This window comes from Heterodontus francisci, chromosome 6 (genome assembly GCF_036365525.1).
Source record: "Heterodontus francisci isolate sHetFra1 chromosome 6, sHetFra1.hap1, whole genome shotgun sequence".
NCBI lineage: Eukaryota > Metazoa > Chordata > Chondrichthyes > Heterodontiformes > Heterodontidae > Heterodontus > Heterodontus francisci.
This window is the reverse complement of record NC_090376.1, coordinates 94,242,099-94,268,989: the sequence shown is the minus strand read 5'-3', so window position 1 is coordinate 94,268,989 and position 26,891 is coordinate 94,242,099. Positions and strand designations below refer to the sequence as shown.

Genomic DNA, 26,891 nt, shown 5'->3' with positions numbered 1-26,891 from the left:
CCTGTGTACCAAACTCCAGGTCATTAATATATATTAAAAAGTGTAGTAGTCCTAATACTGTCCCCTGCAAACTTCTCTTCAGTCTGAAAAACAACAGTTCACCACTACTCTGCTTCCGGTCGCTTAGCCAGTTTCATATTCATGTAGCCACTGCCCCTGTAATACCATGTGCTACAATTTTGCTGGCAAGTTTTATTCTATTGTACTTTATCAAATGCCTTTTGAAAATCCATATACACAACGTCAACCACAATGCCTTCATTGCTTCTCTCCAATACTTCATCAAAGAACTCAATCAAATTAGTAAAACATGATTTGTCTTTAACAAATCTGTGCTGGCTGTCATCTGTTAACCCATATTTTTCCAAGTGCCAATTAATTTTGTCCTGGATTATTGTCTGTAAAAGCTTATCCACCACCAATGTTAGGCTGACTGGCCTGTAGTTTGTGTGTTTATTCCTCTGCCCATTTTGTACAGGGGTGTAAGGGGTTGCAATCCTCCAGTCCTCTGGCACCTCTCCCAAATCTAAGGAGGACTGAAGATTGTAGCTAGAGGATGCACAATTTACACCCTTGGTTTCCTCAGCAACCTAGGATGCATCCCACATGGATGCATGCCAACCTTTTTAAGTGGGGAATTTTTAAAATCTATTTTTATCCTATCTAATTTCTCTACTACATCTCCTTTACTGTGACATTGGCAGCATCGTTTTTAGTGAAGGTAGATGCAAAGTATAAGTACCTTAGCCCTCTGCCTTTTGCCTTAGATCATAAGAAATAGGAACAGGAGCAGGCCATATGGCCCATCAAGCCTGCTCCACCATTCAATAGATCATGACTGATCTTCAATGTCAACTCTATTTTTCCACCTGATCCCCATATTTCTTGATTTCCTTAGAGTTCAAAAATGTATTGATCTTGCCTTTGAATACATTTCAATGAACTCACGTCTCATTCTTCTAAGCTTCGGAGAATATAGGCCCAGTTTACTCAATCTCTTCTCATAGGACAACCCTCTGATCCCAGGAATCAATCCAGTGAACCTTTGTTGCACCCACTCTGAGGCAAGTATATCGTTTCTTGAGTACAGAGACCAAAACTGTGCACAGTACTCGAAGTATGTCTCACCAAAGCCCCGCACAATTGTACATGATTTGCTTTTAGGTCCTTAATCAGCCCCATCATTCCTTTGATTACATTTACTATTTATTTGTTTATTTCCTTTAATGTCACCCACTGTGTGTAAACCTCTTTGTGTGTGTGTGAAAGTTGGCGCATAGTTTATTATTTTCATTAGTTCAGTTTAGGTACAATTAAGTTAACCTCTTTCTTTGTTAGTTCCAGATAACTTGTCTGATTGGCTCTTGTTATGATCATAGCAAGTAAGTAATTAAACACCTACTGAATGGGCCAGCACATCCACTTTAAGAAAGAATTAAACCTATTGTGGTCAAACAAGGAGAGGGAAAAGAGGGAAACCCTTTGATCCTCTCCTCACTTGACCATAACAGAAATTTGGGGGCTCACGTCTGGGATCAAACCCAAGGACACATGGGAAATTGGAAGCGGGAAACCAAATTGATCCCTAGCAATAATTTAAAAACTTCAGTACAGGTTTTTGTGTGCTTTCCAGTGCTAGAGTACTAAAATGCCCACATTCGAGGCCAGTACCTTAGTAGGACAGAGCAAAGTAACTTGGGTCAGGTTAAAAGCCCTATCTGTTGATGAGTTGAGGAATGTAGATGAGCAGTTAGAGATTACTATCGTCCAAAAGCTAGGAAGCCCAAAATCCTGAAATTTGGGGCCAACCATTTTAAAATTGACACTGAAGAACTGGAGACAGGCATAGAATCTGAAACAGGCAGAGTAACATGAGCTAAGATACAGCTAGAACAGAGAAGATTAGAATTAGAATTCCAAGAAAAAGAAAGGGAGAAAGAAAGAGCTTTCCAGGAAAAGGAAGAAGAAAGAGTTTTCCAAAGGGAGTTAAGACAGCTTGAACTGCATAGGGGAAGACCCAATGTACCCAGTGAAGGAACCATTAGTGAGGGAACTACCAATAGCTCAGGACCGAGTGCTGAGCTCTTAAAATTCACCCAGTTGATACCAAAGTTCAATGAGGGGGATGTGGAAGCATTTTTCATCTTTTTTGAAAAGCTTGCAAAACAGTTGAACTGGCCAGTAGACATCTGGATATTATTATTGCAGAGCAAACTAACAGAAGAAGCCCATTAGGTTTATTCACTGTTGCCTGATGAGAGTTCATCAGATTATGAGATGACTAAAAATGCTTTCCTGAGTGCATACAAGCAAGTACCAGAAGCGTACCGCCAAAAGTTCCAAACTGTCTGAAAGCAGCTGGAACAAACTTACACCGAGTTCGAAAGGGTTAAGCAACTCACTTTTGACTGATGGATAAGGGCACTTAAGATAGAATCCACTTATGAAAACCTCAGAGAGGTGATCTTCCTCGAGGAGTTAAAAACTTACCTCTCCTTTCCATAACAAACCACGTGGAGGAACAAAAGGTTCCAAGAGCCAGGAAGGCAGCAGTCTTGGCTGATGATATATACTTATTCACGAGCCCTTTCCCCAAGGGAAACACTTCCCTAGTCACCTCCAAAGACCAGAAAAGGATAGAAGGTGGGAGGGTGATAGGAGGATGAACAGCCATGGGCAAGAAGAGAGACCTGGAAACACAGGGGACCCTCCTTGGGCCAAAAAGGATGATGCTGAAAACAGGAGTGACGCCCGAAAGCCTATGTTTCCATTGTAACAAGGCAGGTCACCTTCGAGCTGACTGCTGGAAGTTATGGGGAAAACCCATAGGTTTATTCAGGGTACACCAGACCAGTGCAGGAAAAGGGGCCCTGATGGAAAGCACAGCAGACCAGGCTGTGGCTTTAACTGCAGCAGTAAAACACAGTAAACCTACCACTGAGAGTGTGGGAAAACTTGACAAAAAGGCATGACCTTTCCCCAGAGAGTGCATTGAATGCGAGAGTGCTAGTAAACGGTATTGGGGGAAGTTCTATGGCCATACCTTTATATCGGATGCACATGGAATATGACCTTGTTTCAGGACTGGTAACTGTGGGGACTGTCCCTAGTTTATCTGTGGATGGGATTGACCTGCTCCTGGGTAATGATCTGGCGGGGGTGAAGGTGATGACTTCCCCAGTGGTTTGAGAGAGATCGAAAGAGGTCAAGGAGACAGAGCAGTTACAGGGAAAGGTCCCTGGCATTTTTCCAGACTCTGTGTGGTGCCCCAGTCCATGGCCAAACAAGCTCCATCAGAGGAGACGGAACTGGCACTGCACACAGATGACCTTGCTGTCTGGTTATCTGAAACCTCCTTTGGGAAGTCAGAGGACCCAAAGGAAAGGATAAGCAGGTCTTCCTTGGTCAAGCCGACCCAGGTGTAAAAAAGTTAGCGCAGACTGCCAAAACTGAAGCTGAAGCAGAGGGAGTTCCAGAGTGCTACTATTTAAAGGATGAGGTGCTGATGAGGAAGTGGAGACCTCCTTACAGACCTGCAGATGAAGAGTGAACAGTGGTTCACCAGGTAGTGGTGCTGCCGCAGTACCTTAGGGAAATATTGAGAATAGCCCACGCGATTCCAATGGCTGGTCATGTCGATATCAGAAAAACCCAAGCACACGTAAGGCATCATTTTCACTAGCCACAACTCCACAAGGATGTGGTGGAGTTCTGGAAGACTTGCCACATGTGCCTGGTTGTGGGGAAGCCTCAACCTGCAATAAAACCTGCACCCGTAATTCCCATACTGACGTTTGGGGAACAGTTCAGCAGAGTGCTGGTAGATTGTGTGGAGCCCCTGCTGAAAACAAAAGGGGGCTACCAGTATCTTCTCACCATTATGGATGTGAATAACCAATTTCCAGAGGCTATCCCTCTAAGAACTGTCTCTGCCAAGGTAGTGGTGGAGGAGCTAACCCAATTCTTCTCCCAATATGGGCTGCCTGCTGAGATCCAGTCGGATCAGGGCACAAATTTTATGTCCAGTATTTTTCAAAAGATCATGGGTAATCTGGGCATAACTTAACTAAACTTCTCAGCCTACCACTCATAGTCACAAGGGGCTTTGTAGCAGTACCACCAGACCCTAAGGACAATGATCAGGGCATACTGCTATGAGTACCCCATGACTGGGACAAAAGGATGGAATTTCTTCTGTTTGCTACTAGGGACTCACCCAGTGAGTCTGCTGGCGTTAGTCCCTTTGAATTAGTTTATGGACACGAGGTGAAAGGTCCTCTAAAACTAATCAAGGAGTGGCTTTTAGGACACAGGGACGAATCTTCCCTGTTTGACTACATCTCAATGTTCCAAGAACGGCTCACGAGAACCTATACGGTGGCTCAAGAGCACCTAAAAACTTCCCAGACAGCTATAAAAAGGCAGGCGGATAAACATGCCAAGCAATGCATTAATCTGCCTTATTTTACTGTTCCTAGACTTACTCGCGCTTGGCACTTGAGTAATCCAGAGATTATCACCTATTGAGGTCCTGCTCTTTAACTTCCTCCCTAGCTCCTGAAACTCTGTCTACTGCATGTCAACTCTTTTCCTTCCTCTGTTGTTGGTTTCAACATGGACTATGACTTCTAGCTGTTTCTTATCCCCTGCAAAATGTTCTGCATCTGTTCAGTGATGTGCTTCACCATCACGTGAGGAAGGCAGTACATTATGTGGGACTCAAGTTGGCAGTAGCAGAACAGCCTGTCTATACCCTTGACTGTCAAATTCTGTATGATCACTGCATTTCTACACTTTCTTGTGCCTGGCTGGAAAAATAATACAGGAGGGAGGGCTTCAGATAACTGGGATTTTCCGATCAGTTATTGTGCAGGAGGGATCAGTACAAGATGCACTTCCACAGGGCTGGGACCAGTGTTCCGTGGGAAGGTTAACTAGTACTTTCTTGTGCCCGCTCCACCTCCCCCCCATCCCCCATACCATCATTTGGCCCGTTGTACCGTATATGTGCTCTAGACTGCACGCTTCTAAGGGGTCATCACCGCAACTTCAGTATTGAATATCTGTTTGAGAGTAGCACACTCCTGGAGGACTTCTTCACTGCCTGCCTCTTCCTACCCTCCAAGATGGCCACTCACTATCCTCCTGAGCTATCAATAGCTGCGGGTGACCATTTCCTGGAATGTGTGATCCAGAAAATTTTCAGCCACCTGTATACCCTGCAGCGACTCGAGCTGTCTTCAAGCTCAGAGACTCTGAACTCGAGTAGCCAGAGGCAGGTTCCTGCAGAGGTGCTTATGCAGGAGACATGATGCATCCTGGAGTTCCCACATGGCACAGGATTACAGGTAATGGGTTTCAGCTGTCCCATTGTTTCATTTAAAGTTTAGTTTAAAGTCTATCTACCAGCATGTGTGCGTAATAAAATATGTCTATGTTTCTACTGTTATATATTTTTTATATATGTATCTGTTATTTCCCATTTCTTAATTATTTATTTAATATTTATGTGCAATTAAATTCTAGTTGCTGAGAGTGCTTTGTTCTCCCCTCTTGCTGTTTTGCAATTATCTCTCTTTCTAAATGACTTAGAACATCCTCCCTTTGTATTAAATTCAACTTTCACTAAATTCCTATCTTCACTCTGTTTAGCTACTGACTCAATTTAGCAACGCATCCTGCTCTGTCCTCACCCAATTCTGTGCTGTGCTTTAATCTCTATGTTGCTGTTGCTGCAAGAACCCATTATTTCTGTAGCCATGGGCTGGCATGTTTTCAGCTTCTGCTCAACTGCATTAGGCTCTACTTCAATATCATTATCCTCTGCTTCCCTGTGCTCTAGGTTCTCTCTGTACCACCCTGTCACCTGCCACCACTTCCCTGAGTGGAGTGGATACAAGCAGGTTCCTTTCCAAGCATATCCTCTGCCTCACACAGTTTTACGATATTTTCTGTGTCGGGTTGATTCAGTGCACTGTAGAAATGTATTCCTGGCACATTCCACACTTATTCCATTTATTGTATTGTCTGGGTGGAAAGGCCGATTTAAAGATCAGTGACGCTATTTAAGATCTCAAAAATGCATCTGTTCTTACTTAGATAAACTAACATGAAGTAAACTGATGTGTAACATATAATCCAAATTTGAGAAGTTGAGAAGAGCATTCAGCTTTTGTAACACATCTTTGGAAAAAAAGCTCAACAGCCTTTTCTGAAATTTCTGAAATGTTTACAGAATGTATTAACCTAAAAACATCAGTTTTTTCACTAATGGGCCTTATTTATCGAACAAGTTATATAAAATTAACTTTACTTGCTTCACGTGCTTGTATTGCATGTATAAAAGTCATTACCAAATATAAAGTGCAATTTTCAAAAATTAATTTACAGATCACCTGCATTTCCTATGCACTTTCCCCTGATGTTGCATTAGCTGCAGTGTAATTAGCAATTTGGAATCATCTCCAAGTGGTCTTGATGGGCAGCACTGTTTTCAGATCATTATTAGGCATCAGCCTTATGATCCCCGTTTTGGTAATGATCTAGCACTAATAACATATTGCAGAACAAAGGCAGTTTTCCCATTCTCTGAATGTTCATACTGATGTTTGGTTTCAAGTCATTTTCATGTATTTGGCAAGCCAATTAGAGTTGGAAACTACTTGAACATGGTCGGATATTAAAACTGACTACAATCCTGTTTTCATCCAACATCCACACATGCACACTTTCAGGAAGGATCATTGATTCCAATCAGAATTCAGAACCCTGGTTCACTATCCTACCTCTCCTCCCAACATATCGTGGGAAACTGAGGTAATTGTAACATCCCTAGCATTGTTCTGTCTAAGATAAAATAACTAAGGACATCTAACTTGGTTCTTCTGAATTCATGTAATGCACTTTTCCTTTAAGTCATCTGGGAATTTTAACTGCAACATTAGTGACTAAGATCCTTACAATTGTTATGAAAGTGCTTCCAGATTTTTAATATGGGGATCCGGAAGGCACCATCACATATAAGTCAACATTTTTACTGACCAGGTCTTTATAAGGACGTGGTGCAGTTTTGTAAACATAGAAACATAGAAGAATGGGAGCAGGAGTAGGCCATTCGGCCCTTCGAGCCTGCTCCGCCATTCAATACGATCATGGCTGATCATCCAAATTCAGCAACCTGTTCCCGCTGTCTCCCTTGATCCCTTTAGCCCTAAGAACTATATCTAACTCTTTCTTGAATATATTTAATGATATGGTCTCCACTGCTTTCCATGATAGAGAATTCCACAGGTTCGCCACTCTCTGGGTAAAGAAATCCCTCCTCATCTCAGTCCTAAATGGCTTATCCCTTATCCTTAGACTGTGACCCCTGGTCCTGGACTCCCCTGCCATTGGGAACATCCTTCCTGCATCTAGTCTGTCCAGTCCTGTTAGAATTTTGTAGGTTTCTGTGAGATCCCCTCTTCTTCTAAACTTTAGCGAATACAAGCCTAATCGACCTAATCTCTCTCCATAAGTCAGTCCTGCCATCCCAGGAATCAGTCTGGTGAACCTTCGCTGCACTCCAACCTTAGCAAGAACATCCTTCCTCAGATAAGGAGACCAAAACTGCACACACTACTCGAGGTGTGGTCTCACCAAGGCCTTGTGACATTGCAACAAGACATCCCTGCTCCTGTACTCTAATCCTCGCTATGAAGGCCAACATACCATTTGCCTTCTTAACTGCCTGCTGCACCTGCATGCTTACTTTCAGCGACTGGTGCACAAGGACACCCAGGTCTCGCTGCACCTCTCCCTTTCCTAATCTATCGCCGTTCAGATAATCTGTCTTTCTGTTTTTGCCACCAAAGTGGATAACCTCACATATAAATCCACATTATACTGCATCTGCTATGTATTTGCCCACTCACTCAACCTGTCCAAATCACAGTGGAGCTTCTCTGTATCCTCTACACAGCTCACACTCTCACCCAGCTTTGTGTTATCTGCAAACTTGGATATATTACATTTAATTGCCTCATTATATCATTAATATATATTGTGAATAGCATGGGTTCTAGCACTGATCCCTGCGGTACCCCACTACTCACTGCCTGCCACTCGGAAAAAGACCCGTTTATTGCTACTCTTTGTTTCCTGTCTGCCAGCCAGTTCTCTATCCATGTTAGTACCTTACCCCCAATCCCATGTGCTTTAATTTTCCACGCAATCTTTTATGTGGGACCTTATCGAAAGCCTCCTGAAAGTCCAAATACACCACATCCACTGGTTTTCCCTTAGTTGTTCTACTAGTTACATCCTCAAAAAATTCCAGTAGATTTGTCGAGCATGATTTTCCTTTCGTAAATCCATGTTGACTTTGTCCAATCCTGTCACTGTTTTCCTAGTGCTCTGCTATTACATCGTTTATAATGGACTCTAGCATTTTCCCACTACTGATGTCAGGCTAACCGGTCTATAATTCCCTGTTTTCTCTGTATCTCATTTTTTAAATAGTGGGGTTACATTAGCTACCCTCCAATCCGTTGGAACTGTGCCAGAGTCTATAGAATTTCTAGGGCCACTTCCTTAAGTACTCTGGGATGTAGATTATCAGGCCCTGGGGATTTATTGGCCTTCAATCCCGTCAATTTCCCTAACACCATTTCTCTACTAATACTGATTTCATATAGTTCCTCCTTCTCACTAGACGCTATGTTCCTCAACATTTCTGGGAGGTAATTTGTGTTCCCCTTTGTGAAGACAGAACCAAAGTATGTATTTAATTGGTCTGCCATTTCTTTCTTCCCCATTATAAATTCCCCATTTCTGACTGTAAGGGACCCACATTTGTCTTCAGTAATCTTTTTCTCTTCACATATCTATAGAATCTTTTACAGTCAGTTTTTATGTTCTCTGCAAGCTTACTCTCATACTCTATTTTTCCCTTCTTAATCAATCCCTTTGTCCTCCTTTGCTGAATTCTAAACTGCTCCCAATCCTCAGGTTTGCTGCTTGTTCTGGCCATTTTATATTGTCCTTGGATCTAATACTACCCCTAATTTCTTTTGTAAGCCACAGTTGAGCCACCCTTCCTATTTTATTTTTGTGCCAGACAGGAATGAACAATTGTTGTAATTCATCCATGCGCTCTTTAAATGCTAGCCATTGCCTATCCACTGTCAACCTTTTAAGTAACGTTCCATAATCTATCATAGCCAACCCGCACCTCATACTTTCATAGTTTCATTTATTTAGATTCAGGACCCTAGTCTCGGCATCAACTCTCTCACTCTCCATCTTAATTAAGCATTCTATCATGTTATGGTCACTCTTCCCCAAGGGACCCCACACAACAAGATTGTTAACTAATCCTTTCTCATTACACAATACCCAGTCTAGGATGGCCGGTTCTCTCGTTGATCCCTCACCGTATTGGTCCAAAAAGCCATCACGTACACACTCCAGGAATTCCTCCTCTAGAGTATTATTGCTAATTTGGTTTGCCCAATCTATATTACAGTTGTACCCTTATTGCATGTGTCTCTGATTTCCTGTTTAATGCCATCCTCTACATCACCACTGCTGTTTGGAGGTCTATATACAACACCCACCAACATTTTCTGCCCCTTGGTGTTTCTTCGCTCCACCCATACAGATTCCACATCAGGATTCTCTGAACGAATATCCTTCCTCACTATTGTATTGATTACCTCTTCTATTAACAACGCTACTCCACCTCATGCCATATTATTGTGGGAAAACCACAACCTGCCATAAAACTGGCACCTCTAATTCCCATACCAGTTTTGGGGGAACCATTTAGTAGGGTGTTGGTAGACTGTGTGGGACTTTTACCAAAAACAAAAGCGGGACATCAATATGTACTCTCTATTATGGAGATGGCTACTTGGTTCCCAGAGGCCTTTCCCTTGAGAACAATTTCTGCAAAGGTACTGGTAAAACGTTAACTCAGTTCTTCACTAGATATGGATTACCGATTGAGATTCAGTCAGATCAAGGTTCCAATTTTATGTCTAAATTTTTTCAGGAAGTTATGAGCAATCTGGGTATAATGTAGTTAAAGTCTTCAGCAGACCACCCACAAGACACAAGGGGCTTTAGAATGGTACCATCAGATCCTCAAAACGATGATCAGGGCATATTGTCTTCAATATCCTCATGATAGGGATAAAGGGCTAGAAATCCTTGGTTTGCCACTAGGGATTTACCTAATGAGTCTACCGGTTTTAGTCCTTTTGAATTAATTTATGGAGAAAAGGTAAGAGGTCCTCTATAACTAATCAAAGAAAAATTTTTATAACAGAGGGACGATTCTTCAGATTATGGTATCCATGTTCTGGGAGTGGCTCACGAGAGCCTGCAAAGTGGCTCAGGAGCACCTGAAAGTTTTCCAAACAACTATGAAGAAATGGGCTGACAAGCATGCCAAGACCCGCACATTTCAATCAGGGGATGAGGTGTTAGTATTACTGCCTTTACAAGGTGAACCACTGAAAGCATGGTTCAGTGGACCATGTAGAGTAGGCAAAAGGATTGGTAAAGTAAATTATTTGACACTCCAAATCACTGGAAAAAGGATCAGCTGTGTCACATCAATATGTTGCAACAATATCACCACCAGGAGGAGGATAAGGAAGCACAGGTATGTCAGGTAGCAGGGACAATGAAGGATAAAAGGGGTAGTGAAGATGAGGCAGAAGGAGGCCTAGACAATTTCCAAATTGAACCAGTTAGCTAATACTGAATTGTTCTGGAGGTGAGTTACTATGCTATCATATTTAGATGCAGAACAACGAGAAGACCTAACCAGGCTACGCACAGCATATAAAGGAGTCTGTAGAGATAAACCAGGATGTACAATCTTAGCCATATATGATGTGGATGTAGGAGAATCCTCTCCTATAAAACAGCATCCTTATCACTTAAGTCCAGAGAAACAGGCCCAAGTGAAAGCAGAAATCCAATACATGTTGGGAAACCATCTAATTGAACCCAGTCAAATTAGCTGGAGTTCCCCAGTCATGTTAATGCATAAGCCTGATGGTTCAACTAGATTTTGTATAGACTACAGAAAGGTTAATGCAAAAACAAAGGCAGACTCTTACCCAGTTCCTCGCTTGGAAGACTGTTGAGAGAGTTTGCAGTACCACATTTCTTAACAAAATAGATTTGTTAAAGGGATACTGGCAGGTTCCTTTAACACCCCAAGCTAGAGAAATATCGGCTTTTGTCACACAGCATGCTGAGTGATGCCATTCGAGCTAAAAGTGCGCAGCAACTTTTCAGAGATTAATGAACCAAGTAGTAGCCAGTGTTCCTAACTGTGTGGTTTGCCTTGATGATGTGCTGGTATACAGTGGCACTTGGAAGGATGACTTGGAACAACTAGAAGCTCTATTTATAAAATTACAGTCAGCTGATTTGGTGATAAACCTTGCCAAAAAGTGATTTTGTAAAAGTGCGGGCAACCTACCTAGGGCATATAGTAGTGCAAAGACAAGTGTTGCCAAGAATAGCAAAAGTACAAGCATTGATGGAGTTCCCTGCCCCTAAGACTAAATGAGAATTCATGAGGTTTTTGGGGATGTGTGGTTTCTACCGCAAGTTTGTACCAAATTTTAGCACTATAGCTGCCCTGCTGACAGATTTGCTACAAAAAAGAAAACTGAGATAGTGTGGTCAGGAGAGTGCCAAACATCCTTTGAGAGTTTGAAAGCCATTTTGATCAATAAACCAGTGTTGGCTGCCCCAAATTTCACTAAGCCCGTCAAGGTAGCAGTTGATGCTCATGACCTGGGGATTGGTGCAGTTCTGTTACAAGAAGATGAATCGGGCATGGAAAGGCCAGTGGGATACTTTTCCAAAAATCTTAATCGACACCAAAAGAGATACTGAATAGTGGAAAAAGAAACCCTGGGCTTATGTTAAATGTTAAACATTTTGAAGTGTATGTCGGCCATGACTATAGAGATATACTGATATATACTGATCATAACTCCCTAGCTGTTGTGGGAAAAATTCAAAAGCCAGAATGTCAGACTATTTCGATGGAGTTTACTAGTACAGCCCTATCACTTAAAGATTATCCACATTGTGGGGAAAAACAATGTAAATTGCTGATGCTTTGTCTAGAATTTAACTTTGCTTTGTTATGAGTACAAAGATGATACAGGGCATAACTGTATTAGTTACAGGTGAGGAATGAATGAGAATGAGTGTGTAAATGTGTTTTAATTTTTTTAATCATCTGTTTTTTCAACACTTTGGAATGAAACACATTTAAAAATGGCATTTCATTCCTCCAAAGATGCAGGTGTTATGAAAGTACTTCCATTTTTAAATTTTTGAGGATTCGTGTTTTAAAATTGTTGAAATGTATTCATTTGGAGGACTGAAGAGATTCCATTCATGCTGGACTTTGTTTTTTTTTTAAAAGGTCACTGGTTGCTAACGCTGTTGGGGAGGGTTTAAACTAATGCGGCAGGGGGATGGGAACCAAATGAGGAGGTCAGTGGACAGTAAGGAGGTAGTAACTAAAGCCTGTAAGGAACTAGATAATGAAGTCAGCGTGACTAAGGGAAAGAGTAGGCAGGGAGCAGATGATGTACGCAAAGGGACTGGTGGTCTGAGGTGCATTTGTTTTAATGCAAGAAGTGTAGTAGGTAAGGCAGATGAACTTAGGGCTTGGATTAGTACCTGGGAGTATGATATTGCTATTACTGAGACTTGGTTGAGGGAAGGGCATGATTGGCAACTAAATATCCCAGGATATCGATGCTTCAGGCAGGATAGAGAGGGAGGTAAAAGGGGTGGAGGAGTTGCATTACTGGTCAAAGAGGATATCACAGCTGTGCTGAAGGAGGGCACTATGGAGGACTCGAGCAGTGAGGCAATATGGGCAGAACTCAGAAATAGGAAGGGTGCAGTAACAATGTTGGGGCTGTACTACAGGCCTCCCAACAGCGAGCGTGAGATAGAGGTACAAATATGTAAACAGATTATGGAAAGATGTAGGAGCAACAGGGTGGTGGTGATAGGAGATTTTAATTTTCCCAACATTGACTGGGATTCACTTAGTATTAGAGGTCTAGATGGAGCAGAATTTGTCAGGAGCATCCAGGAGGGTTTTCTAGAATAGTATGTAAATAGTCCAACTCGGGTAGGGGCCATACTGGACCTGGTGTTGGGGAATGAGCCCGGCCAGGTGTTTGAAGTTTCAGTAGGGGACTACTTTGGGAATAGTGATCACAATTCCGTAAGTTTTAGAATACTCATGGACAAAGACGAGAGTGGTCCTAAAGGAAGAGTGCTAAATTGGGGGAAGGCCAACGATACCAAAATTCGGCAGGAGCTGGGGAATGTACATTGGGAGCAGCTGTTTGAAGGTAAATCCACATTTGATATGTGGGAGGCTTTTAAAGAGAGGTTGATTAGCGTGCAGGAGAGACATGTTCCTGTGAAAATGAGGGATAGAAATGGCAAGATTAGGGAACCATAGATGACAGGTGAAATTGTGAGACTAGCTAAGAGGAAAAAGGAAGCATACATAAGGTCTAGAAGGCTGAAGAAAGACGAAGCTTTGAAAGAATATCGGGAATGTAGGACCAATCTGAAACGAGGAATTAAGAGGGCTAAAAGGGGTCATGAAATATCTTTAGCAAACAGGGTTAAGGAAAATCCCAAAGTCTTTTATTCATATATAAGGAGCAAGAGGGTAACTAGAGAAAGGATTGGCCCACTCAAGGACAAAGGAGGAAAGCTATGCGTGGAGTCAGAGAAAATGGGTGAGATTTTAAACGAGTACTTTGCATCGGTATTCACCGAGGAGAGGGACATGACGGATGTTGAGGTTAGGGACAGATGTTTGATTACTCCAGGTCAAGTTGGCATAAGGAGGGAGGAAGTGTTGGGTATTCTAAAAGGCATTAAGATGGACAAGTCCCCAGGTCCGGATGGGATCTATCCCAGTTTACTGAGGGAAGCGAGAGAGGAAATAGCTGGGGCCTTAACAGATATCTTTGCAGCATCATTAAACACGGGTGAGGTCCCGGAGGACTGGAGAATTGCTAATGTTGTCCCCTTGTTTAAGAACGGTAGCAGGGAAAATCCAGGTAATTATAGACTGGTGAGCCTGACGTCAGTGGTAGGGAAGCTGCTGGAGAAGATACTGAGGGATAGGATCTATTCCCATTTGGAAGAAAATGGGCTTATCAGTGATAGGCAACATGGTTTTGTGCAGGGAAGGTCATGTCTTACCAACTTAATAGAATTCTTTGAGGAAGTGACAAAGTTGATTGATGAGGGAAGGGCTGTAGATGTCATATACATGGACTTCAGTAAGGCGTTTGGTAAGGTTCCCCATGGTAGGCTGATGGAGAAAGTGAAGGCGCATGGGGTCCAGGGTGTACTAGCTAGATGGATAAAGAACTGGCTGGGCAACAGGAGACAGAGAGTAGCAGTGGAAGGGAGTTTCTCAAAATGGAGACGTGTGACCAGTGGTGTTCCACAGGGATCCGTGCTGGGACCACTGTTGTTTGTGATATACATAAATGATTTGGAGGAAAGTATAGGTGGTCTGATTAGCAAGTTTGCAGACGACACTAAGATTGGTGGAGTAGCAAATAGTGAAGGGGACTGTCAGAGAATACAGCAGAATATAGATAGATTGGAGAGTTGGGCAGAGAAATGGCAGATGGAGTTCAATCAGAGCAAATGCGAGGTGATGCATTTTGGAAGATCCAATTCAAGAGTGAACTATACAGTAAATGGAAAAGTCCTGGGGAAATTTGATGTACAGAGAGATTTGGGTGTTCAGGTCCATTGTTCCCTGAAGGTGGCAACGCAGGTCAATAGAGTGGTCAAGAAGGCATACGGCATGCTTTCCTTCATCGGACGGGGTATTGAGTACAAGAGTTGGCAGGTCATGTTACAGTTGTATAAGACTTTGGTTCGGCCACATTTGGAATACTGCGTGCAGTTCTGGTCGCCACATTACCAAAAGGATGCAGATGCTTTGGAGAAGGTGCAGAGGAGGTTCACCAGGATGTTGCCTGGTATGGAGGGCGCTAGCTATGAAGAGAGGTTGAGTAGATTAGGATTATTTTCATTAGGAAGACGGAGGTTGAGGGGGGACCTGATAGAGGTGTACAGAATCATGAGAGGTATAGACAGGGTGGATAGCAAGAAGCTTTTTCCCAGAGTGGGGGATTCAATTACTAGGGGTCACGAGTTCAAAGTGAGAGGGGAAAAGTTTAGGGGGGATATGCGTGGAAAGTTCTTTACGCAGAGGGTGGTGGGTGCCTGGAACGCGTTGCCAGCGGAGGTGGTAGATGCGGGCACGATAGCGTCTTTTAAGATGTATCTAGACAGATACATGAATGGGCAGGAAGCAAAGAGATACAGACCCTTAGAAAATAGGTGACATGTTTAGATAGAGGATCTGGATCGGCGCAGGCTTGGAGGGCCGAAGGGCCTGTTCCTGTGCTGTAATTTTCTTTGTTCTTTGGAAGGACTTGAGCTTTCTGTTTAAAAACAACTCATACTGGATGTCACATGTCTTAAGTTAAATAAACAACAGGAGCCTTGGTGACTAGGGGAGTTGTTTTCAAAGAAGTGACATGTCAGGATTTATGGTGGTCAAGAGTTGGTTTCATTTTGGATTGTTTTGAGTCAGTTGGGGGGTAAGCCTGCTTAGAGAGAAGCAACCAGCTCATCCTTTTTCTAGCACTCTGGGAAAACCTGATGTGTGATAGCTGAAACCCCTGATGCTGCATTTCACCAGGAAAGCCTGCCAGAAGAATCCTCCAAGTCTCCTGAAGAGAACTGCTCCAAAATGATCCCAGTGACAGCTGTCTATAAGTATTTGGGACACCAGAAAAGGGACAACTGATGATATTCCATATCTTTTTCCTTCAAGATTTAACAAGTATTTGGCCAAAGTATTTGTTTTTGACTATTTTGTAAAGAGATCTCTGCAGAGAGAACTTTTATTTATTTTTTGTTTGTGTGTGTGTGTTTGTGTAATCTAAAAGGGAACTTCCAATTCAATCTGTGTGTTCGTGCTTTGCATCTTTACTGAATAAGTCTGGTTTTGTAATAAATTAATTTTGTTGTTTATTAAAGAAACCTGGTTGGTGGATTTTATTCTGAAATAAAAATAGAGTATATAATTGGCTGTATCAATAACTGGGTAAACATTTAAATATATGTTGTGACACGTGGAGAAGTGGAACTAGAGGAAAACGGTGCACTCCTCCCGTCTCGGTCGTAACACAATACATTGGAAACATTTTTGATGTTTACCAGTAATAGATTGATACTTGAACTGCAAACACAGTTGTCAATTTTTTTTTTCCTCAGGATTTCATGTACTTTGAGCAAAATTCTGGAGGTGTGCAGCATGGTGGAGCTTGGCGGATGCTATAGTTACACGATTAGGGAGCTTCGTCAAAAGCATTACGGTAAGATTTAAGGCTGCAATGTAGAAGAAGTGCAATGCGGGTAGGCGGTGGCGTAGTGTATTGTCACTGGACTAGTAACCCAGAGACCCAGGGTATTGCTCTGGGGGCATGGGTTCAAATCCCACCACAGCAGAAGGTGGAATTTGAATTCAATTAATCAATCTGGAATTAAAAAGCTGGTCTAATGATGGCCATGAAACCATTGTCGATTTTTGTAAAAACCCATCTGGTTCACTAATGTCCTTTAGGGAAGGAAATCTGCTGTCCTTACCTACATGTGACTCTAGACCCACAGCAATGTGGTTGACTCTTACATGCCCTCTGAAATGGCCTAACAAACCACTCAGTTGTATCTAACCGTTACAAAGTCAATAAAAAGGAATGAAACCGGACGGACAACTTGGCATCAACCTAGGCACCGGAAACGGCACCGGAAACGACATCGGCAAACCCAGCGCTGTCGACCCTGCAAAGTCCTCCTTATTAACATCTGGGGGCTTGTGCCAAAGTTGGGAGAGCTGTCCCACAGACTAGTCAAACAACAGCCTGACATAGTCATACTCACGGAATCATACCTGACAGACAATGTCCCAGACACTGTCATCACCATACCGGTATGTCCTGTCCCACCGGCAGGACAAACCCAGCAGAGGTGGCGGCACAGTGGTATACAGAAGGGAGGGAGTTGCCCTGGGAGTCCTCAACATCGACTCTGGACCCCATGAAGTCTCATGGTATCAGATCAAACATGGACAAGGAAACCTCCTGCTGATTACCACCTACCGCCCTCCCTCAGCTGATGAGTCAGTACTCCTCCATGTTGAACAGCACTTGGAGGAAGCACTAAGGGTATCAAGGGCACAGAATGTACTCTGGGTGGAGGACTTCAATGTCCATCACCAAGAGTGGCTCTGTAGCGCCACTACTGACTGAGCTGGCCGAGTCCTAAAGGACATATCTGCTAGACTGGGTATGCGGCAGGTGGTGAGGGAACCAACAAGAGGAAAAACATACTTGACCTCATCCTCGCCAATCTGCCTGCTACAGATGCATCTGTCCATGACAGTATTGGTAGGAGTGACCGCCGCACAGTCGTTGTGGAGATGAAGTCCCGCCTTCACATTGAGGATACCCTCCTTCGTGCTGTGTGGCACTACCACCGTGCTAAATGGGATAGATTTTGAACAGATCTAGCAATGCAAAACTGGTGCTGTGGGCCATTAGCAGCAGCAGAATTGTACTCAAGCACAATTTGTAACCTCATGGCCCAGCATATCCCCCACTCTACCATTACCATCAAGCCAGGAGACCAACCCTAGTTCAATGAAGAGTGCAGGAGGGTATGCCAGGAGCAGCACCAGGCATCCTCAAAATGAGGTGTCAACCTGGTGAAGCTACAACACAAGACTATCTGCGTGCCAAACTGCGTAAGCAGCATGCAATAGACAGAGCTAAGCGATCCCATAACCAACGGATCAGATCTAAGCTCTGAAGTCCTGCCACATCCAGCCGTGAATTGTGGTGGACAATGAAACAACTAACTGGAGGAGGTGGCTCCCCAAATATCGCCATCCTCAATGATGGGGGAGCCCAGCACATCAGTGCGAAAGATAAGGCTGAAGCATTTGCATCAATCTTCAGCCAGAAGTGCTGAATTGATGATCCATCTCGGTCTCCTCCTGAAGTCCCCAGCACCACAGATGCCAGACTTCAGCCAATTCGATTCACTCCACGTGATATCAAGAAATGACTGAAGGCACTGGATACTGCAAAGGCTATGGGCCCTGACAATATTCAGACAATAGTACTGAAGACCTGTGCTCCAGAACTTGCCACGCCCCTAGCCAAGCTGTTCCAGTACAGCTACAACACTGACATCTACCCTGCAATGTGGAAAATTGCCCAGTTATGTCCTGTACACAAAAAGCAGGACAAGTCCAACCCGGCCAATTACCGCCCCATCAGCCTACTCTCAATCATCAGTAAAGTGATGGAAGGGGTCTTCAATAGCACCATCATCAAGTGGCACTTGCTGAGTAATAACCTGCTCAGTGACGCTCAGTTTGGATTCCGCCAGGACCACTCAGCTCCTGACCTCATTACAGCCTTGGTTCAAATATGGGCAAAAGAGCTGAACTCAAGAGGTGAGGTGAGAGTGACTGCCCTTGACATCAAGGCAGCATTTAACCGAGTATGGCATCACCGAGCCCTAGCAAAACTGAGGTCAATGGGAATCAGGGGGAAAACCCTCCGTTGGCTGGAGTCATACTTATCCTAAAGGCAGATGGTTGTGGTTGTTGCAGGTCAATCATCTGAGCTCCAGGACATCACTGCAGGAGTTCCTCAGGGTAGTGTCCTAGGCCCAACCATCTTCAGCTGCTTCATCAATGACCTTCCTTCAGTCATAAGGTCAGAAGTGGGGATGTTCGCTGATGATTGCACAATGTTCAGCACCATTTGTGACTCCTCAGATACTGAAGCCGTCCGTGTAGAAATGTAGCAAGACCTGGACAATATCCAGGCTTGTGTTGATAGGTGGCAAGTAACATTCGTGCCACACAAGTGCCAGGCATTGACCATCTCCAACAAGAGAGAATTTAGCCATCTACCCTTGACATTCAATGGCATTACCATTGCTGAATCCCCCATTATCAACATCCTAGGAGCTACCATTGACCAGAAACTGAACTGGAGTAGCCATATAAATACCGTGGCTACAAGAGCAGGTCAGAGGCCTGGAATCCTGCAGCGAGTAACTCACCTCCTGACTCCCCAAAGACTGTTCACCATCTACAAGGCACAAGTCAGGAGTGTGATGGAATACTCTCCACTTGCCTGGATGGGTGCAGCTCCAACAACACTCAAAAGCTTGACACCATCCAGGCAAAGCAGCCCGCTTGACTGGCACCCCATCTACAAACATTCACTCCCTCCATCACCGACGCACAGTGGCAGCATTATGTACCATCTACAAGATGCATTGCAGCAATGTACCAAGGCTCCTTAGCACCTTCCAAACCCGCGACCTCTACCAACTAGAAGGACAAGGGCAGCAAATGCATGGGAACACCACCACCTGCAAGTTCCCCTCCAAGTCATACACCATCCTAACTTGGAAGTCTACCGCTGTTCCTTCACTGTCGCTGGGTCAAAATCCTGGAACTCCCTTCCTAACAGCACTGTGGATGTACCTACCTCACATGGACTGCAGCGGTTCAAGAAGGCAGCTCCCCAGCACCTTCTCAAGGGCAATTAGGGATGGGCAATAAATGCTGGCCTGGCCTGCGACAGCCACATCAAATGAATGAATTTAAAAAAATGTTCAGATGGTGAATAAATCCTGCCCATGATGAAGCAGGAGAGAGATTTTTCAGATTACTAAAGATATAACTAATTCAATTTAATAACATAATTACTAACATTACAGATAGATTTTAAAGTTGTTCCTGGTAGTTTCTAAGTTTAGAAAGATTTAAAGAAATTAATGGGGCCACTTAAGGATCTAAAGTTAGATATTCTTGTGATGGGAGAACATGTCTCAGATACTTAACAGCAACAACTTATATTTATGTAGTGCATCTAACATAAAATGTCACAAGTCATTTCACAGTAGTGTTATAAAAATATGACACTGAGCCACATAAGTTGATATTAGGTCAGATGATCAAAAGCTTGGTCGGAGAGGTAGATTTTAAGGAGTGTCTTAAAGGAGGAAAATGGGATTGAGAGCTATAGAGGGGGTATTCTAGCGCATCGGGCCTAGGCAACTGAAGACGTGGCCACGAATGCTTGAGCAATTAAAATCTGGAATGCTGAAGAGGCCAAAATTGGAGCAGCACAGATATCTGAGCGTTGTGGGGCTGGAAGAGATTACAGAAGGAGGGGCAAAGCCATGGAGGGATTTGAAAACCAGGATAAGCATTTTAAAATCAAGATGTTATTTTACTGGGAGCCAGTGTAGGTCAGCAAGTTCAGAGGTGCTAGGTGAACAGGACTTAGTGTGAGTTAAGATACAAGCAGCAGAACCTTGTTTTGGGAGGGTACAATGTGGGAGATCAGCCAAGAGCGCGTTGGAATAGTCAAGTCTGTAGTTAACAAAGGTATGAATGAGGGTTTCAGCAGATGATGAACTGAGACAGGGGCTGAAGTCAGGCGACGTTACGGTGGCAGAAATAGGCGGTCTTAGTGATGGCACGAAAATGAGGTTGGAAGCTCATTTCGGGATCAAATGTGACACCAAAGTTGCAAACAGACTGGCTTAATCTCGGACTGTTGCCAGGGAGAGGAATGGAGTTGGTTGCTTAGGAATGGAGTTTGGAACAGGGACCAAAAATTATGGCTTCAGTCTTCCCAATATTTAACTGGAGGAGATTTCTGCTCATCCAATATTGAATGTTGGATAAACAGTCTGATAATTTAGCAACAGTGGAGGAATTGAGAAAGGTGGTGGTGAGGTAGAGCTGGGTGTGGTTGTTGTACACGTGAAAGCTAATACTGTGCTTTTAGATGATGAGGGGCAGCATGTAGATGGGAAATTGGAGGGGGACAAGGATAGATCCTTGGGGGTTACCAGAGGTAATGATGTGGGTAACGAGTACTTTGCATCTGTCAAGAAGAGGATGCTGCTGATATAGTAAAGGAGGAAGTAGTAGTGAAATTGGGTAGGATAAAGATAAAGAGGAGGTACTAAAATGGTTGGCAGTGCTCAAAGTAGAAAAGTCTCTAATCTAGGTTGCTGAGGGAAGTAAGGTGAAAATAATGTATATTCTGGCTACAATCTTCCTTAAATATGGAGTGGCATTAGAGGACTAGAGGATTACAAATGTTACACCCCTGTTCAAAAAAAAAAAGGGAGATATATAAATCTGGCACCTATAGGCCTGTCATCCTTAGACCAGTGATGGGGAAGCCTTTGGAGACAATAATCCAGCACAAAATTAATTGTCACTTTGAAAAATATGGTAGCCAACATTGATTTGTTAAAGGCCAATTGTGTTTGATTAAGTCGGTTGAGTTCTTCAGTCAAATAATGAATATGTGAGTAGAGCAGTTGATGTTGTGCATGTGCACTTTCAAAAGGTATTTGACAAAGTGCCACATAATAAACTTGTTAGCAAAATTGAAGCCCACAGGATTAACTAAGAAGTGTCACCACGGATATGAAATTTACTGAGACAGAAAGCACAGAGTAGTAGTGAATGGTTTTTTAGACTGGAGGGAAGTATACAGGGTATCTCTCAGGGAACTGTGTTAGGATCATTTTTTTGATGTGTATTAATGACTTGGGTATATCAGGCATAAAATTGTTTGCAAATGGCACAGAGGTTAGAAATATAGTAAACTGTGAGGAGGAATAGTAACAGACTTCTGGGGATTGGTGAAATGAGCTGACACATGACATTTTGGAAGGGAAAATAATGAGAGGCAGTAGAAACCAATGGTAAAGTAAGTACAGGAACAGAGAGACCTGGGGACAAATTGATAAAACTGTTAAAGCATATCTGTTCCTTGTCTATATAAGTGAAGGCATAGCGTACAATATCAAGGAAGTTATGCTAAAAGTTTTATAAATTACTGGTTAGAGCTCAGCTAGAGTATTGTGCCCAATTCTGAGCAGCACACTTTACAAAGTACATCACGGCCATGGAGAGGGTGCAGAGGAGATTTACTAAAACAACATTGGAGATGAGGAAGTGTAATTAACTGGTGAAACTAAAGCTTTGATTCCTCTTCTTAAGAGTGGAGAAGGTTCAGGGGAGATTTAATAGATAATAAAATTCTGAGGAGTTTTTAATAGAGTATATGGGGAAAAACTGTTCCCACTGGCAGGAGGCAGCAACCAAAGGACACAGGTTTAAAGTAATTGACAAAAAGGCCAAGGGCAGCTGAGAAAAAAATGCTTCAGTCAGTGTGTTATGATCTGCAATGTAATCAGGTGAAGTGGAGTTAGAGGGCAAGAGATAATTAGACCATGGTGCAATTCCTATTTTAAAGGTATAGAGTTAAAATTAAAAAAAAATTCAGTTATAAATTACAGTCCCCAGATTTATAATGAAAACTGCATATGTAAATATGTCGCGCTGTCATTTCACTCTGTTGCCAGGATTTCCTGCCCTTTTATTGTTATCCAATGGCACCTGCTTTTTACGTTTTTGAATATCTTCTTTCGTGTTGCTCTTTTGTGAATGGAGGCTGTTTAAATGAGGTACCAGAGGATGAGCAGCAGGCATGGAGCATGACCTGGTTAGAAGGCATTGGTGAACAAGAAGAGGGGAAGGAGGGAAAATAAAAACAGAGCCTTAAATTAGCTGTCTGTATAACAATACAACTTTAGAGCTGAAAATCTATGGTTCCCAATGGCAGATCCCCAGTGGAAATGGGACACGAGGCCAGCCAAATAACAACATTTGGTTGGGAGTGGAAACCCAGAAGATTTCTGTCTCACCAGGTGCAAGGTCCTGGTATGCAAGGAACTTCCATCCCAGACATGGTTCCAGATGTCAGAGGAGGTGAGAGTGAGGGGACGGAGCTCATACATTTCCTTGGCCCCAGCCCTCCCTCCTGCCTAGAGATTTGGGCACAAGAGTGAACCTTGTATACAGCTTGGCTAAAGGGGACTGCATGGGCAGCAAGTTACAAATTTTCTGAGCCCATGGTGCTAACTGCTTGACAGTGGCACGTTTCCTCCTCCTGTAGCTGGCAACAAAGCTGCCCCATAATGGCATAGCTGTCCTCTCCATATGGGCAATACAGTTGAACCCACTGTAATTGCATGTACTCTAGCAAGTTCAGGAGTGAAAGTCCCTGACACTCACTTTCTTGTGCTTAAGCCAGTTTGAGCAGTAAATTTGCTAACCTGTTTTGAATAGAACACTACTACAAAATAGTGCAGAATAATTACTCTATAATGTGATATGGTACCTCTTTGGCAAAAAGGGACTTTGTTATGAATGGCTAGGAAAGCTGTGAACATCGGAGTATTTCTAACAGACCAGCTCTCAATGCCAGCTGGGAGGCTAAATAAGTGTAAAATAAGTTTATTCATTTCAAAGTAAATGGACTGATCAAACATTGTTTGAACTTTGAAGCTCTTTATTCAGTTGTCCCAGAGACTGAGGAGGCTGTGGGAAAATAATTCAGAAAAGTGTGCAAATGAAAAGGTATTATATCTTACATACTCACAGTTGGGATTGTGGCCAGGATTCACTAGTCTCCTTTTAGTTCATGAGACAACAATGTTTTTCTTTCTTAAAAAAAAAGCATAAATTGAAAGTCTGCATCTTTTTTTGAGTTGAAAGGCTAGCGATGAGTTACAAGGTAGTTATTTGATTTATGAATGCAAGCATCACCCCTAGATTGAGTTATTACCTTAGTTACTGCTGATTTTTCTTTATAGCTGTAGCTTGGAACTCGCTAAATTTTTAAAAAAGGTTTTGCACTTAGTGCAATGGTGCAGTGATAGTACACCCCCTTGTGGTGAACAGCTGGTTCTGGTCTCCATTTCAAAGGTCAATTGGCATAGATCTAAATAACCATATATATTGCATGAACAACTCTTTTTTGGCGGGGCAACCCGATAGGAGGCCGATTTTTGGATTTTAAAAAGTTGGAATTTTTCCTCTTGGTCGATCTGGTGCACATGTGTGTATTTAAGTATTTCTTCTATGCCATTATATAACCATCAACATTTGGCTGATTTCTTTTCCACTTTCAAGACCAGGGACTCTACGAACAATCTAAAGCTTCCCCCTGGTTTGCATTTGCTGACATCAGCCAGCTCAGCATAGACCAGGAGTCTAACTTTACTGGTCTATAAAATATGATGCCACATTATATTGTATTCTTGGCTACTGAGCCATTGAGGAAACCCAGTTTATTCTCCTGCAAGTACTTTCATGCAAATGAATTTCTGTTACTGTACTTAAGAAATGTGAGTTTGTTTATATTTAACAACATTTAGGATCTAGTTATGCACAGTGCTTAAAACATGCCATTGACATTTTATCAAATGACAGTATTTGTCTTCCTGAAAGGTAGATCCTTTAATGTCTCTCCTTTTTTTTTCATACAGATTCTCTAAGAAAGACTAGAGATACATTGCGCAAACGTGACAGATGCCTAATAATGTGCCTAATTTAATTTCAGCATGGATCAATAGGAACAAATGTAATTCACTAGTATTCTTTGAGATTTTTATACTGCAACAATTGTTTCATTTGTTTCACAAAACATAAATGTGCTTAGTGTCATCTTGTTATTGAAATGTGGATTTATTTTACAACACATATTTTATATCAATAGAGTTGGTGGTTTATCAGTGAATCCTGTGGTGCCTGAAAAATATTTATCTTCTCACAGTAAACTGGAATAATAAACTGGGAATTTCCTTGGACTTGTTTTTACTCTGCCACCGTAACTTCACCAGAAGTACTACGGAAAACCCATTTACACATGTCAAGGGGGTTTCTGCCACAATTCTGGCAAAGTTACAGCAACAGATTTGGAGTGGCTCCAAGGTAATTCTGGGCCATGATTTTCTATTTGTTCTGTCCAATATACTTTTACTCAATTGCAGCCCAGTATGTAATTAAAGTTAGAAAATAATGTCCATGTGTGTTAGACCTTACCATCATTGGTACAAATTTTTAGCCTCAAATACTTCGATTTTCCTAATAAACAATGTAATGATTAGATAAGTTCTTGAAAAATAAACACTCAACCCTTTGTAACAAAACACTATTAATAAAAATGGTTGTTATTTATACTTCACTCACTGTCTCAGATCTTTGCCGTTCATTTGAAACATGCCCAGTCATCTGAAGAACCCATCTGCTGACAATGGAATTTCTCATTGTTAAAATCTTAAGATCTGTTGAGGAAATAGGTTACAATTTTTCAAGGAGGGAGATATTTTTAAACGCTCAATGTTTATCTATGGTGGGCATATTGGAGAAAAGGAAATATGTTATGAGGAAAACACAATGGATTGAATTTTCCCAGCCTATTGGAGTCAGGCTGGGAGGCAGGATGGGTGGCAATATGGCTGGGGAAGGTGTCAGAAGGAGAGCCCGACATCTTTCCATTGCCATGGCATATTGCCAGTGGCAGTACCTCAGTGGCTCAGCTGCCCACCGGGCAGCCAATTGAGCCACCGAAGAGCTCAATTAAGGGCTACTTCCCACCTCCACGGCCATTGTGCCTGTGTCAAGTGGGGCTAGCAGCATGTGGCGAGACTGCCTGGAAGCCCACCCAGTAGGTTCCCAGGGCCGGATGAGGGGGGCCTCCTTGATGTGTGCTCCATGACCCACGGAGGGGCCCCCTGCCAGCAATAGCCAAACCCACGGCAAAAGCACCACTGATGCATCACGATCCCCATCTCCCCCACTTTCTCATGATTGCCTGGGCCTGCCTGGCTGGCTCCAGCTTTCTCCACAAAACGTACTTGATATTTGAGGGCGCCTTGCTATGAAGGCACCCTCTCTCTGGTGTTGCAACCTCAGCACTGGTCACTGCCAGAGGTGGCGCTGCTGAGCTCCCAGCCCTCTGAGCCGGCAGCTGCAGGGGACGGGCGCCATCCTCAATTAGACGGTGGCCCCAGTGGCAGACTGTTAATTGGCCACTGCCGGTACACTGCTACCCCGGGGTCCTGCCACACGCTGGAGTGGGGTCACCTCCCATTTTTGGCCCTGGCGGCTGGACTTAACCTTGAACCAAAAGAATTCAGTCCAACATTTGTTTTTATATTTAGCCATTATCAATGCCAGCAAGAAAGCAGTAGGGAAAATGATGAAAATTCATAGTGAATGTAACATAGATACGATTTATAATTTTTAATTTACATTTCTCATACACACAAAATACTATATTTGTATTACTATGTGGCAAGCAATTAAAGCTTCTTCTGTTCAAGAAATATGGCTGTGATCTTCTCTCTAAAGGTTTCCAAGCCCTACTCGAATGAGGGGTTTTGCTTCCCCTACCTGCAAGGCTTTTAATGGAATGTGTTTGTATTTTGTGCTTTCAATGAGATTGTAAATACTGCCAATGCTGCATTAAACTAAAAGATATTAACTTTTTGAGAAATGGCTGTTCTATTTCTAGTTCATTCTGTCTGAATGGGGGGAGTGAGTTTGGAGAGTCAGTTATGATGCAATTGGTCATTTGGGGGCAGACTTTTCTGAAATTGTGCACCACTGGTGGAGTCTTGCATGCGAGCAGGAGGCTACACCTACCAGAAAATGTGGTGGATCTTACTTATAGTCTTCTATTTATTAATGAGTGGAGCAAAATTACAGGTCGTGCAATTTTCTGGTAAAATGTACATCATGGACTGGATTTTATCTGACTAGCAGGAGTGTGAGTGGAGGCGTAGGGGGCTGGAAAATTGGGAGGGGAGGCTCTCGCCTGGAAACCCAACATCATAAC

The 26,891-nt window shown here is 42.9% G+C and overlaps 1 protein-coding gene across 7 annotated transcripts in view; it reads left to right on the top strand.

Annotated features, from left to right (window-relative positions):
* The window catches only part of LOC137371446 (phospholipid scramblase 1-like), a 348,513-nt gene extending 321,964 nt beyond the window's left edge, over window positions 1–26,549 (top strand). For all 7 annotated transcript variants that reach the window (XM_068034064.1, XM_068034065.1, XM_068034062.1 and 4 more), the window contains 2 exons: window positions 16,366–16,466; window positions 24,538–26,549. In XM_068034064.1, the coding sequence (XP_067890165.1) occupies window positions 16,366–16,431 (66 nt within the window). In that variant the 3' untranslated portion in view covers window positions 16,432–16,466; window positions 24,538–26,549. The remainder of the gene's footprint in view (window positions 1–16,365; window positions 16,467–24,537) is intronic.
* Window positions 26,550–26,891: the final 342 nt, after the last annotated feature.